This window comes from Hemiscyllium ocellatum, chromosome 7 (assembly GCF_020745735.1).
Source record: "Hemiscyllium ocellatum isolate sHemOce1 chromosome 7, sHemOce1.pat.X.cur, whole genome shotgun sequence".
Lineage (NCBI taxonomy): Eukaryota > Metazoa > Chordata > Chondrichthyes > Orectolobiformes > Hemiscylliidae > Hemiscyllium > Hemiscyllium ocellatum.
Window position 1 is genome coordinate 12,010,480 of NC_083407.1, and position 15,500 is coordinate 12,025,979.

The 15,500-nt window shown below is 43.9% G+C and overlaps 1 protein-coding gene across 1 annotated transcript in view; it reads right to left on the reverse strand.

Moving 5' to 3' along the window:
• The window catches only part of stam2 (signal transducing adaptor molecule (SH3 domain and ITAM motif) 2), a 94,187-nt gene that overhangs the window by 22,546 nt on the left and 56,141 nt on the right, over nt 1-15,500 (reverse strand). Inside the window, exons 9-12 of the mRNA XM_060828266.1 lie at nt 13,203-13,279; nt 10,151-10,238; nt 6,134-6,188; nt 1,868-2,036 (exon numbers count right to left, since the gene is read on the reverse strand). Of these exons, the coding sequence (XP_060684249.1) occupies nt 1,868-2,036; nt 6,134-6,188; nt 10,151-10,238; nt 13,203-13,279 (389 nt within the window). The remainder of the gene's footprint in view (nt 1-1,867; nt 2,037-6,133; nt 6,189-10,150; nt 10,239-13,202; nt 13,280-15,500) is intronic.

Sequence of the window (15,500 nt, forward strand, 5' to 3'; positions counted from 1 at the left end):
TGCGCTTTTCCAGCAACATACACTCAATTATCTACATATCGAGTCAGGAATACTTCCTGGACACACCTAACAAAATCTGTTCTATCCAAACTATTTGGAATAAAGAGGTTCCAATCAATATTCGGGAAGTTGAAGTCACCCATGACAACAATCTGTTACTTCTGCACCTTTCCAAAATCTGCCTCACAATCTGCGCCTCAGTGTCTCTGCTATGGGCGGGGGGGGGGGGGGGGGGGGGGGGGGGGGGCTACATAAAACTCCCAGTAAAGAGACTACTCCTTTCCTGTTTCTCATGTCCACCCAGACAGACTCTGTAGACAAACCCTCCTCGACGACCTCCCTTTCTGCAGCTGAGATACCATCCCAATTAGCAATGCCATTCCTCCATCTCTTCTACCTCCCCCCTCCCTCATTCCTTTTGAAACATCTATAACCCTGGAACATCCAACAACCATTCCTACCCCTGTGATATCCAAGTCTCCGTCATGGCCATAACATTGTAGCTCCAAATACTGATCCATGCTCTAAGTTCATCACCCTTATTCCTGACACTTCTTGCGTTAAATTAGACACACTTCAACCCATCACTCTGACTGCAAGTCTGCCCTACCAACTGTCTACCTTTCCTCACAGACTCTCTGCACGCTGTATCTGCCTGTTCACCAGCTACCGCATCCTCTGATCCGTAGTTCCGGTTCCCATCCCCCTGCCAAACTAGTTGAAACCTTCCCAAAGAGCTCCAGCAAACCACCTGCCCAGAATATTGGTCCCCCTCCAGTTCAGGTGCAACACATCCTTCTTGTACAGATCTCACCTCTCCCAGAAGATATCCCAATGATCCACATCTGAAGCCTATATAATCAACTCCTATATCAGCCCTGCAGTCCCATGTTCAGCTGCACTCGCTCTCTTTCCTAGCCTCACTAGCCCTTGGTACTGGTAGCGATCCTGAGACTACTACACTGCTTGTCCTGCCTTTTAGCTTCCAACCTAATTCACTTTACAAGTCCTCATCACTTTTCCTAGCTATGGCATTAGTACTGATGTGTACCATGACTTCTGGCTGCTCTTCCCACCCTACCCTTAATAATCCTGTAGACTCGATCAGAGACATGCCTGACCCTGGCACCTGGGAGACAATGTACTTTCCAGGAGTCTCATTCGCAATCCTCTAACGATTGAATCTCCTATCATTATCCTCTCCTATCCTCCCTCCTTCCCTTCTGAGCCACACAGCCACGCTCAGTTCCAGAGACCTGGTCACTGTGGCTTTCCCCGGTAGGTCCCCCCACAAACAGTATCCAAAACGGTATACTTATTATTGAGGGGGGACAGCCACAGGGAGTCCCTGGCACTGTCTATTCACTTTCCCTCTCCTGTCACCCAACTACTTTTACCCTGTAACGTAGGAGCGTCTACCTCCCTATAACTCCTCTCTCTCACCCCCTCAGCCTCCCAAATGATACCTTAGTATATTATGGAAAAGGGGGATGCAATGTCTGAACAGTATTCCACATTACTATCTTTGTTCATGGTGTCAATAATAGATGGACTACGGCATCAAGGCTTCACCTGCTGTCCACAAGACAAGTCCAAAGCTCCAACGAGGGACAGAACAGTTTATTCAAGTAAATTCTAACTTTGCAGAGCTTCTGACCCTACAACCCCCGAAGAGTGAAGCATTCTGCACCCAATATCCAAATTAAATACATCTATGGTGAATTACTAAGCATCCTTTTTCTTACCCAACGACCTTTCTTGGTTGCTATCTCAGCAATAAAGCCCCTCCAGTACATGTGCCACATTCTTTCTCTATGCAGTTTCTACAAAAAAAAACCATCAAGCTTCTCCACTGTTTTGGACCAACCTGCATAGGAACAGCAGCTGACTGGTGTGTATAGTAAGCCTGAGCTTGGGACTGGGACTGAGGCTTGGAATACATGGAGGCGTACATAGGCACGTCATTCATCAATTTGTTGTACAGCTCCAGGGCTTCTAAAACCTTCAAATTCAGCTCCGACAGCTCAGAATGCTTCCTGAAATGAGATAATAGGGATGGCCACTTGTGAGAGCAGTCATTATACACAAAGAACACACAAGAAATAGTATTTCAACATCATGCACACCTCTTGCAGACGTGCAGATTTTTTTTGTTCCAAAGTAATGTCAGACAATGGCATAGATGAACCAATTTTCTGTTGTGCATCAAAAGGATGGAAATTTCAACTTCACCCTTGAACATTTCAATACTAAATCCTCTTTAGAATTTGAGGGGTGGGCAAGACTAGCATTTATGTAATATTTTGAAAAATCTGATTTGTTATTCTATGTATGTCATTGGTTGCTAAGCATGAGACGTTTGGGGATTTCTACCTCAGGTAGTTCAAACAACACAAAGCAGCTTGACTGGAGTCTACAGGTTCCACGCTCCTCTCTAAACAGGCACTGCCTTCCCTGTCATCTTGACCCTAGAGGAATCAGTACTGCGTGTCAAATACAAAGCATGCAGTAGATCAGCGCTCAAGGTTAATTATGCGGTAAAGCACGAAACTTGACACACTGAATGCTTCCAAGTAATTCATGGAGCTCCAATGCTTTATGTGCAAGAATAGAAAATGTTTTGAGTTGGAATTTTCAATGCTAAAGCCATCAGAAAGATTAAACAAACAGTAAAATTCACACCCTTGCTTTCAAATCTCCCAATGACGTTTACCCTAGCCCATAAACCTCCTACAGTTCTCAGAGGTATCTATTCTGATTCTCATCTCGTGTTCATCCCTTACTGCAGTTGCTCCATCTTAGTGACCGTGCCTCGACTGGCTGAGCCACAAGCTTGGAATCTTTCACTAAACCTCTCAATGTGTCTCCCCAGTTACAACTGCAGAGCGAGCGCGCGGGAGAGAGAGCGAGCGCGCGGGAGAGAGAGCGAGCGCGCGGGAGAGAGAGCGAGCGCGCGGGAGAGAGAGCGAGCGCGCGGGAGAGAGAGCGAGCGCGCGGGAGAGAGAGCGAGCGCGCGGGAGAGAGAGCGAGCGCGCGGGAGAGAGAGCGAGCGCGCGGGAGAGAGAGCGAGCGCGCGATCTCGAGACCAACATTAACATTGGAGCAATCCATTCAAAAGTCCAATAAAAGCAGGGAAGAAACTGCTCTTGGATCCATTCAGTCAGATATTTAAACTTTTACATCTTCTGCCTGATGGAACAGGATGGGAGAGGGTATAAAAGATATGGGAGGGGCTTTTGCTTGATACTCATTGTGAATATTGTTTGCACAGCTGTTGCTTACATCAATAGTTGCAGATGAACTGGAGTCAAAGGGCTGTGTACAAACTAGAGCATTAGTTGGCAACAAGCAGTAGGTTAATGATCAGTTGTCAACGAAAAACATGTCCTTCTTGCCAACAATTATGTAATTGGTTCACAGCTAGCAGAACAGCTTGAGGCTGTGAACAAGATTAGGAGAGGGGATTCAGACCATCACCACTTCACAAGCTCACTCTCTCTCTATTCTCTGCAGTGAAAGCTCAAAGCAGACCAGTTTGTCTTTTGCTCAGCGGTTGGTGCAAGCTGCAACATTTACTCATTGACCTTTTTAATGAATGAACCCTGTGTCTCTGGCAAACCAGTGGAAACGTCCAGAAAAAGACCAAGCAGCAGCAGCAGCATTCTGATCAGCATAACAACCAACTCAACAGATCCTTTGAACAATGACCAGTAACTGTTTTCTCAGTTTGTTTTCCTTCTGTCCACAACATCTATGTGTGGTTTTTCCTGTCTGTGCTCCTGTCTCCGTCAGCATGCGCCTGCCTCTGTTTGTAAGAGGGAATTTAAGGGGATTAGCGTTTTAGATTTTTAGATTAGACTTACAGTGTGGAAACAGGCCCTTCGGCCCAACAAGTCCACACCGACCCGCCGAAGCGCAACCCACCCATACCCCTACATTTACCCCTTACCTAACACTACGGGCAATTTTAGCTTGGCCAATTCACCTGACCCGCACATCTTTGGACTGTGGAAGGAAACCGGAGCACCCGGAGGAAACCCACGCAGACACGGTGAGAACGTGCAAACTCCACACAGTCAGTCACCTGAGTCGGGAATTGAACCCGGGTCTACAGGCGCTGTGAGGCAGCAGTGCTAACCACTGTGCCACCGTGCCGCCAAGTTAGTAAATTTATGCATCTACAGTTCATAACTGTTTACCTGTAACTACAGTCTAATTACTTGGAATAAACAGCAATGCTTGTTAAGTACAGAAACCTGATTGATTTTTTTATGTCAACCTGGATCTGAAAATGAGCTAAATTGAGGAATTTTGCATAGTTTTTAAAATCATTAATCTTTGTCACTACTGAGAATAGTGGGGCTCGATTTCTAGCGCTATTGTATATTATATAAACTGTTGTTGAAAGCTCCAGGTTGAGCTCAATTCGACATTATGTGGAGTGTTACGTCGCACAACAAAATCAGTATTACTGCCCTTGGGGATTCAGGAGAGGAACAAGCAAGAGTTCTGTGATTGACCTCTGTCTAGTATCCCCTGTGACAAAGACTAGGTCAGGCTCAGCTATAACACAATCGATGACAAAATACCCCGACACTTTGGTGTGCTCAGGATTGCAGCTGAGTGAGATGCTCAAAGAGGGTTGACACAGACTGGATCCCAGTGGGAATTTCCAAGGAAGGAGCAGTAAGAATCACAAAAGGCAACAGGAGATTTATGGAGTTGCATTATCAATCACCCATTTTTATAGCTAAGACTTCAAAACAGAGGACCCCAGGGCAAAAGAGGGCTTTGATCCATCTGGACCTGAGCAATCTCTGGTGATTCATCCTGCTCTGAAGAGGGTGCTGTCTGTGGAAACAGGGAGGCCAAACAGATAGATTTGAAGTGACAGTACTCTGGCCTTTTTATACATTCTTGTAATTCATAAACAATGACATTTGTAATGCTAATTTCAAATCAGTATTACATTTTGGATACACAGAGTCACACAAGATTCTAACTCAGTCATAAAAATATTTAATGAGCCAGCCTCCACTGTTCAGAAGATGTTTTAGAAATGGTGACTATGAAACTAGAATTGATTGCCTTTGAAATAATCTCATTTATTTGTTATGGACTAGGCCAGACCACTCAAAACATTCTTAAGCAGGCAGCCCAGACCATAACTCTGCAATTTGTTTCGCTAAGTGTAGTGAAAATTAGCCAGATTAAGTTAACTGGGTTGACTACCAGGCTTTAAAACAGACACAGATTTATTCACAAAATTACACAATGAAGGACAAAGAACATAATAAAGAACTCCTACAGAACTCAGTCTATCCAAACTGGACTTAATTATGCTGCTCGAATATATACAACAGTCCCAATAAGCAAACCGTCTGGGAAAACAGAACAGATGCTTACAGGTTGAATTTAGAAGGGCAGAAAGAAAGTTTTCCACACAGCTCACTGTTGAACTCCCAATCAGTTCTGCACTGAACTGCTCTGCTAGAGAGCTGACCACTCCCCTTTCATTATGCAGGTCACTTCTAAAACATGACCACTTTGGCCTGAAGTCTCATCTGTTTACATATAAACAAAAGGGCCTCTTAAAACCCTTTCATCTCTGTACCAAACCATCAGCATCGGGAGCATTTACAACCCCTCTAAACAACTAAGGACACAGTATCTTGAGAAAAGGAACAGCTTTGAGGAAAAAAGGGACCAGCTTTGTGATACACTAATGTACTTTAGGGAAGGAAATCTGCTGTCCTTACTAGTCTGGCCTATGTATGACTTCAGAACCACATTAATGTTGTTGACTTTTAATTGCCCTCTGAAAACTAGTCAGTTCAAGGTCAGTTAGAGATGGACAATAAGTCCTGGCCTTGCCACACATCCTATGAAAGGATAAAAAGATTGTTAAAAAGTTCCATAGCCTAATGATGCTTGGAAAAAATGTCTTCTCACTCTAACTTTTAAGAGTCCCCAAGTTCAAGTCTGTCCAGGAAGGGTAAACATTTTCTTGGCAATGATAGGGAGACAGGTTTTAAAAAAATTAAATTCAGAGTCAGATTGGTTGCAAAATGCATCACCATAAAAGAGAAATACATAAAAATCAGGAAAATAGGTTATTTGTATGGTTTCCTACCTGTCTATTTCTTCAAGCTTCTCATCAATGATTGGCCCCATTTGTTGACAGACATCTAGAAATAAAGACACAAGGCAGGCAATTTGTCAAAACTGAACAAAGACCAACAAGTAGGTCATAGAGATGTACAGCATGGAAACAGACCCTTCAGTCCAACCCGTCCATGCCGACCAGATATACTAACGCAATCTAGTCCCACCTGCCAGCACCCGGTCCATATCCCTACAAACCTTCCTATTCATATACCCATCCAAATGCCTTTTAAATGTTGCAATTGTACCAGCCTCCACCACATCCTCTGGCAGCTTATTCCATTCACGTACCATCCTCTGCGTGAAAACGTTGCCCCTGAAGTCTCTTTTATATCTTTCCCCTCTCACCCTAAACCTATGCCCTCTAGTTCTGGACTCCCCGACCCCAGGGAAAATACTTTGTCTATTTATCCTATCCATGACCCTCAATTTTGTAAACTTCTATAAGGTCACCCCTCAGCCTCCAACGCTCCAGGAAAAACAGCCCCAGCCTCTTCAGCCTCTCCTTGTAGCTCAGATCCTCCAACCCTGGCAACATCCTTGTAAATCTTTTCTGAACCCTTTCAAGTTTCACAACATCTTTCCGATAGGAAAGAGACCAGAATTGCACGCAATATTCCAACAGTAGCCTAACCAATACCCTGTATAGCTGCAACATGACCTCCCAACTCCTATACTCAATACTCTGACCAATAAAGGAAAGCACACCAAATGTCTTCTTCACTATCCTATCTACCTGCGACTCCACTTTCAAGGAGCTATGAAAATGCACTCCAAGGTCTCTTTGTTCAGCAACACTCCCTAGGAGCTTACCATTAAGTGTATAAGTCCTGCTAAGATTTGCTTTTCCAAAATGCAGCACCTTGCATTTATCTGAATTAAACTCCATCTGCCACTTCTCAGCCGATTGGCCCATCTGGTCCAGATCCTGTTGTAATCGGAGGTAACCCTCTTAGCTGTCCACTACACCTCCAATTTTGGTGTCATCTGCAAACTTACTAACTGTACCTCTTCTGCTCACATCCAAATCATTTAGGTAAATGACAAAGCGTAGAGGGCCCAGTCCCGATCCTTGGGGCACATATCAGTTATCCCAACCTCAAGACAACAGGGGTTTGAATACGTACAGTGAGAGAAAAGCAAACTACAGGCCAGCTCATACTTTTAGCTCACTATTATGCAGAGACAAACCTGATAGTTTTATTAACATCCCAAAATTGGATGATTGGATTAGATTACTAATCTAATCTAATCTAGCAGTGCTCAATCATCCAATACAGGCATCTCATACCCAATTGATCCAGGAGACAGAGTAACTTAGTTCTCAGCCTAGCCATTATACAAAGAAACTTCTTTCTCTGCTCATGCAGTAGTTCATAGCACCGGACAGAATTGTTTTAGTCTCCTTTTCAGATGGCTCAACATTTCAGATTGCAACACCACAGGTAAATGATAAGCTGTTCAAACAATTGCAATATTGGAACAAAATCAGGCACAACCACTGCTTGGGACTGGGGCTGACACAGTTAAAGGGACACACACTCCAATCAAAAATGGAGTCCTTCTTACTCATAAGATTTCACATCTTTTTCCAAAGTTAGACATTCTGACCCAGACATTAGTCAAACAACAGCCTGACATCACCAGACTCAGAATCAGGTGTTATTAGTACATTCAGTACTGGATTGGGTCATGTTCCAGCTGTACAGAGCATTGGTTAGGCCACTATTGGATTACTGTGTGCAATTCTGGTCTCCCTCGTTCAGGGAAGGATGTTGTAAAACTTGAATGGGTTCAGAAAAGATTTACAAGGATGTTGCCAGGGTTGGAGGGTTTGAGCTATAGAGAGGCTGAATAGAGTGGGACTGTTTTCCCTGGAGTGTCGGAGGCTGAGGGGTGACCTTACACAGGTTTATAAAATCATAAGGGGCATTGATAAGGTAAATAGACAAGGCCTTTTTCCTGGGGTGGTGGAGTCCAAAACTAGAAGGCAATTAAGGTGAGAGGGGAAAGATTTAAAAGGGACCTAAGAGACAATATTTTCATGCAGTGGGTGGTGTGTGTGTGGAATGAGCTGCCACAGGAAGTGGTGGAGACTAGTACAATTACAACATTTAAAAAAGGCATCCAGATGGGTATATGACTAGGAGGGATTGAGGGGGTTTTGGGCCAAATGCTGGCAAATGGGACTAGATTTATTTAGGATATCTGGTTGGCATGGACGAGAGTGTCCGTTTCTGTGTTGCATATCTCTATGACTACATAATCAATGAGCCAGACTCCTTCATTATCAATTTTAATTACATCATACCATATCACTGTGTCTGGAACACATTGCCAGAGGAGGTGGTGGGACCTGAGACAACAGCAGCATTCAAGACCTATCTGGATGAATACATGAATAGGAAGGGAATAGAGGGACACGGATCCTGTAAGTGAAGGCATTTTTAGTATGGAAGGGCAAAACGTGGCAGCACAGGTTTGAAGAGCCAAAAGGTTTTGTTCCTGTGCTGTATTATTATTCTTTGTTCATTGGAGGTAGTGGCACAGATTCACAGCAGTGGATTGAACTCTGGACACCTCGAAACAATGCAGGAAAATAAACTTGTTACTGATCATCAACTACCACCCTCCTCAGCTGAAAAATCAGCACTCCCTCATATTGAATATCTCTTAGAAGAAACTCCAATGACACAGAATGTAATCTGGATGGAAAACTTTTCTATCAATCACCAAAATAGCTTGGGGGTACAGGTACTGACTGGTGCTCAGCAAAAGAACTGGAGGTAACAGGAAAAGCACTTTCATGCCATGAGCAATTAGGATTTGGAGTGTATTCGATTAATTCCCAGTGTGGAAACAAACCCTTCCGACCAACCAGTTCACATTGACCCTCTGAAGAGTAATCCACCCAGACCCATTTCCCTCTGACTAATGCACTTAACACTATTGGCAATTTAACATGGCCAATTCACCTGAGCTGCGCATCTTTGGGAGGAAACCGGAGTACCCGGAGGAAGCAAATATGGGAAAATGTGCAAACTCCACAGAGACAGTCACCAGAGGCTGGAATCGAACCTGGGACCCTGGTGCTGTGAGGCAGCAGTGCTAACCACTGAGCCACCATGGGCATTGCCTGATAAGGCGGTGGATAAAGACTCAAGAGTAGCATTCAAAAAAAGAAATTTGATAATATCTGAAGGTTAAGAAAAAAGGGCATGGAGTCGGGGAAAAGAGCAGTAGAATGGGATCAATTCTTCAATGGAGCTGGCACAGACCTGATTTGACCAAATGACTTTCTTCTATGCTGCACTATTTCATGATTCCATTAAAATGAGAAACAAGAAAATGATTTAATTTCTGGATTGCATTTAGAAAAAACAAAACCAGGAATGTTGATACAAAAGCAAAATATGGTGCATGATGGAATTATTAAATAAAAATTAAAAAACGCAGGAGATGCCAGCAGGTCAGCACAGTAGCTCAGTGGTTAGCACTGCTGCCTCAGTGTCAAGGACTTGGGTTCGATTCCAATCTTGGGTGACTGTCTGCTTGGAGTTTGTACATTCTCCCGGTATCTGCGTGGATTTCCTCCCACAGTCCAAAGATATGAAGGTTAGGTGGATTAGGCTAAATTGCCCAGAGTGACCAGGAATGTACAGGCTAGATGGGTTAGCCATAAGAAATGATGGATTCTAGGGAAAGGGAGTGGGTCTGGGTGAGATGCTGTTCGGAGAATCGATGGGCTAAATGGCCTGCTTCCACACTGTAGGGATTCTATAATTCTAAAGTTTGGCTGCATCTGCAGAGAGAGTGTAACAGATTTAACGTTTAAGTCTGATCTAACTGCTCTTCAGCAGTTCTGAAGAGGAGGAGTTTTTGACCTCGAAACATTAACTTAATTTTTCACTCCACAAATGTTGCCAGAGCTACTGGGTTTCTGCAGCTTTTATCTCAGCAATGCTCATGGTCTGACACTGATTACCTTCTAAATGTAGCAGTTCTGCCGAGTCAGGTTGCTGGTCAGTGGGAATTGCATTTTGAAGCAACTGCAAAACCTGGTCCATCTTTTCCTGTTTAAAAAAAGACCCATACAATTAATTTTAAAAGTTACAACATTAAAAGCAGTAGCAGGTGCAGGGATCTTGAATTCAGTTTTTAAAACAGACACACACAGATAGGTATTGAATCTTCTTGGGGTTGTGACACTCAGTCACATCTCTAACATTTCTAAAAATGACAATGAGCAACTTGAGGGACATTGCCAGGTTGGCCAAATGGAAAGACATGACAGATGAATTGTAATGCAAATAAATGTGAGGTAATGCATTTTGCAAGAAGAAACACAGAAACAATACATATCAGTGGTAAAAACCTGAGGGGAACACAGAAGCAAAGTGTCTCAGGATTCATGTGCATAATTCTCTGAAGGTGGCCAGGCAACTTGACATGGTTGTTCAGAGGGCTACTAGGATCTTTGGGTTTATAAATAGAGATAAAGTATAAAAGCAAGGAAGTGACACTAAACCTTTACAAAGCATTGGTAAGATCACATTTGGAGTACTGCGTTCAGTTCTAAGCATCTTATTTAAAGGAAGGATGTTAAAGCACTGGAGAAACTGCAAAAGCAGTTTACTAGAATGGTACCAGGAAAGATTAGATAAATTGCGCTTAATCTAGTTTGTTCCAAGGAGAATACGAGGTGACCTAATTGAGGTGTTCAAAATTCTGAACAATTTTGACAGGGTAAGGAAAGATATTCTGTTTCCACTTGTGGCATGTTACTAACTAGAGGTCACAATTTTAAGACTGTCAGCGAAAGAGGTGGAGTGAGAGGAGGAGAAACCTTTTTACTCAGTTGTTAGGATTTGAAAATGTGCTACCTGGGAGAGTGATGGAAGTAAATTCCACAGAAGATTTCAAATGAGAGCTCGATATACAATTGAAAGTGATGAATTAGAGGGCTACAGAGATAGGACTGGATAATGGGACTAGCTGGGTAGCTCTTTCAGGAGTCACTACAGACACAATAGGTTGAATGGCCTTCTTCCAGACTAAGTTCTAAACTCTATCTACTACAAGAGTATTCTTGTGCCTCAAAACAGAAGAAGGGACACTGTACTTGAAAGCAGAGTCAAAAAGTGTGGTGCTGATGAAGAGCTTATGCTTGAACAGATGCAAGCCTGGCTTTTCCAGCAATTTTTGGTTTTGTTAGAGATTTTCAGCATCCACAGTTCTTCGAGTATGCTGGACATACCTTGGCCAGAGAACCAATTAATAGCTATCACCTATTTTGTCCATTTGAAACAGATGCAGTGTATATATTTTTTGTGTCTACAAAGACCTGTGTATTAAACGCCATAAGTGGTGGTGGCCACAAACAGGATGCTACTGTCATCGCACAAATGAACAGTGGTATATGAACATCCATGTCAGTAGGATACCAGGCATGTTGTTAGGTACAAGTCCCAAGGTCTGGCTGACTATATCAAACAGCACATCCCTTTGGCTGTTCACAACAAACAAGGTACAGACCCTACGTAATCAATTCATGATTGCAAAATCACAACAATGTTCAACATTAGTTGCGATTCTACAATTGGATATTAGCTAGATAATCCTAAGCGTGAGAACCCAATTTAGGATTGTCAGTCAGGCTTGCAGTACAGTGCAGTTGTGTGTATTGGAAACGACATGTATTAAATGTAAAGAGAGAGAAAATGCCCATATACACCAACTTTTTTAAAAATCAATAAAATGTGGCAACCATTTGGTGATTCATTTCTGAGGGTAATGCCATAACCAGATTCAACCAGCCTGGTTTAATATTTAAGCAAAATCTGAAAACTGTTACATCAGCATAAACGTGCATTCTTTATGGGAACATTTTAATGAATCAGACTCCATCTGCTAACCAATCAGCACTCTCCTATTCTCAGTGATTGTGGTTTTACTGATCATAGAATCCCTAGCCATTCAGCCCATTGACTCCACAATGACCCTCCAAACATCCCACCCAGGCCCACCCCTTACACTAATCCTATTTTTCCCCATGGCTTATCCACTTAGCTGTACACTATGGCAGTTTAGCGTGGTCAATTCACCTGATCTGTACATCTTTAGACTGTGGGAGGAAACCAGAGCACCCAGAGATAACCCACACAGACACAGGGAGAATGTGCAAATTTCACACAGACAGCTGCCCGAGGCTGGAATTGAACCCAGGTCCCTGGCTCTGTGACAAAGTAATGCTAACTACTGAGCCAACATGCCACCCAATAGCTAGCAATGCACCTTTAACATAAGAATGCTCAGGATAGTAGTACTTCTAAAAAAAAAAGCTGTAATTCTCATCAATAACTTCATACTGTTGTGAAGGGAGTTGACCACGTTATAATTGCAAGCCAACTTCATCTGTTTTTGCAAAGAAATACTTTAAGTTGTCAGTTAAGCTAATTTTTTTAAAAAATCAATCCCATTTTATTCAGAAGCTTGTTCATTCACGTTATTTACCATTGTACCTCACTTTTTATCTCAAATATCTTTTGGTTTAAACCTCTACAATTACTATCAAAGCTGAAAAGTGATCTACTAAAACACCACCTTCGCATCTGCTGTTTTATTGAAGGAAAAAGAACTTGCATTTGTGTAGCACATTGAGCCACACGAGGAAGTATGAAGACAAGGTGACCAAACATTTGAACAAGGAGGTGGGCTTTCATGAACCTTTATAAAATGTCAATAGAGACAGGGAGGCAGAAGGGCTCAGCATTTGATGCCCAGACAGCCCAAGGTACATTTGTCAACGGTGTTGTCAAGGTATATTATGGCTGTGCAAGTGGCCACAGCTAGTGGAATGCAGAGCACCCTGATAATGACCATCATCTAGGCTAAGCCAAGGAAGAATGTCCAGTTGGGTGGAATACTGGAGATCTGTTAACATTTAGGAGGACTCTGTGCCCAAAAGGTGAGGAGAAGGTAGAATATTGACTTTCTGTCTCTGTCATTATGTTGAAACCTGAACAAAAGCTACATACCTCATCTATATAAACTGGCTCAGGCTCGGAAGGCTGAATATCTTGTACAGACGTCTCCTCCGTCACGACCACCTTCTCTGTAATCAATGCAGAGCAAACAGAACGCCATAAGTAATTTCATATGTTCCTTTACAGTACCCTTCCAATCACACCATTCCAGACCTACGATGCTGCTTCTATCACAAACACCCGGTTCCTTACAGAAATCAAGATGAATCACAGGTTAGAATGTTTGCATTGAGAGCTGCAGTAACAGGACAGAAATCTAAAGCACTGTGCATGACTGTAGTCAAAAGGAGCTGAAAATGTGTTGCTGGAAAAGCGCAGCAGGTCAGGCAGCATTCAAGGAACAGGAAATTCGACGTTTCGTGCAAAAGCCCTTCATCAGGAATAAAGGCAGAGAGCCTGAAGCGTGGAGAGATAAGCTAGAGGAGGGTGGGGGTGGGGAGAAAGTAGCATAGAGTACAATAGGTGAGTGGGGAGGGGATGAAGGTGATAGGTCAGGGAGGAAAGGGTGGAGTGGATAGGTGGAAAAGATGATAGGCAGGTAGGACAGGTCATGGGGACAGTGGTGAGCTGGAAGTTTGGAACTAGGGTGAGGTGGGGGAAGGAGATATGAGGAAACTGTTGAAGTCCACATTGATGCCATGGGGTTGAAGTGTTCCGAGGCGGAAGATGAGGCGTTCTTCCTCCAGGCGTCTGGTGTGAGGGAACGGCAGTGAAGGAGGCCCACGACCTCCATGTCCTCGGCAGAGTGGGAGGGGGGAGTTGAAATGTTGGGCCACAGGGCAGTGTGGTTGATTGGTGCGGGTATCTCGGAGATGTTTCCTAAAGCGCTCTGCTAGGAGGCGCCCAGTCTCCCCAATGTAGAGGAGACCGCATCGGGAGCAACGGATACAATAAATGATATTAGTGGATGTGCAGGTAAAACTTTGATGAATGTGGAAGGCTCCTTAAGGGTCTTGGATGGAGGTGCGGGAGGTGGTGTGGGCACAGGTTTTGCAGTTCCTGCGGTGGCAGGGGAAGGTGCCAGGGTGGGTTGTAGGGTGGTGTGGACCTGACCAGGTAGTCACTGAGGGAAGGGTCTTTGCGGAAGGCGGAAAGGGGTGGGGAGGGAAATATATCCCTGGTGGTGGGGTCTTTTTGGAGGTGGCAGAAATGTCGGCGGATGATTTGGTTTATGCGAAGGTTTGTAGGGTGGAAGGTGAGCATCAGGGGCGTTCTGTCCTTATTACGGTTGGAGGGGTGGGGTCTGAGGGCGGAGGTGTGGGATGTGGACGATGTGCGTTGGAGGGCATCTTTAACCACGGGGAAGGGAAACTGTGGTCTCTAAAGAAGGCGGCCATCTGGTGTGTTCTGTGTGGAACTGGTCCTCCTGGGAGCAGATACGGCAGAGGTTGAGGAATTGGGAATACGGGATGGCATTTTTGCAAGAGGTAGTGTGGGAAGAGGTGTAATCCAGGTAGCTGTGGGAGTCAGTGGGTTTGTAAAAAAATGTCAGTGTCAAGTCGGTCGTCATTAATGGAGATGGAGAGGTCCAGGGAGGGGAGGGAGGTGTCAGAGATGGTCCAGGTAAATTTAAGGTCAGGGTGGAGTGTGTTGGTGAAAGGACTGCAGATGCTGGAGATCAGAGCTGAAAAATGTGTTGCTGGAAAAGTGCAGCAGGTCAGGCAGCATCCAGGGAGCAGGAGAATCGACGTTGAGTATAAGGCCTTCTTCAGGAACATCGATTCTCCTGCTCCTTGGATGCTGCCTGATCTGCTGTGCTTTTCCAACAACACATTTTTCAGCACTGATGGATAGAGAGTCAGGCACAGTGAGAATAACTGCACTGTTCCTCAAAAGAGCTGGCTCAGATTCAACGGGTCAAATGGCCTCTGAGATGTCCTATTTTAGAGGAGGAAATTACTGCAGGATGCTGGAATCTGTACTGAAAACAAAACAAATTGTAAGTCATGGGGATCGGGCAGTTCTGATGAAATGTCATCTAGGTTAGAACCATTAACTTGCTCTCTTTCCCCACAGATGCTGCCTGATCTGCTGCAATTGCCAGCATCTTGTGTTTTATTTTATGTTCCTCCCATTCACTAGCCAAACCAGTGATACAAAACTAAGAATACATCATAACCCTTATTCACCTTGAAAAGGACAAAGGATTCAAAACAGAACCTCTTGAAGTTGCAAATCTGAAAACCAGTGCAGATTATAAACACTTAATTTTCTCCGCACTGCAACCCAGAATCTACAGGAACTCTGAATGATTCGCAACAGACACAAAAGACAGATCATTTCTACAGC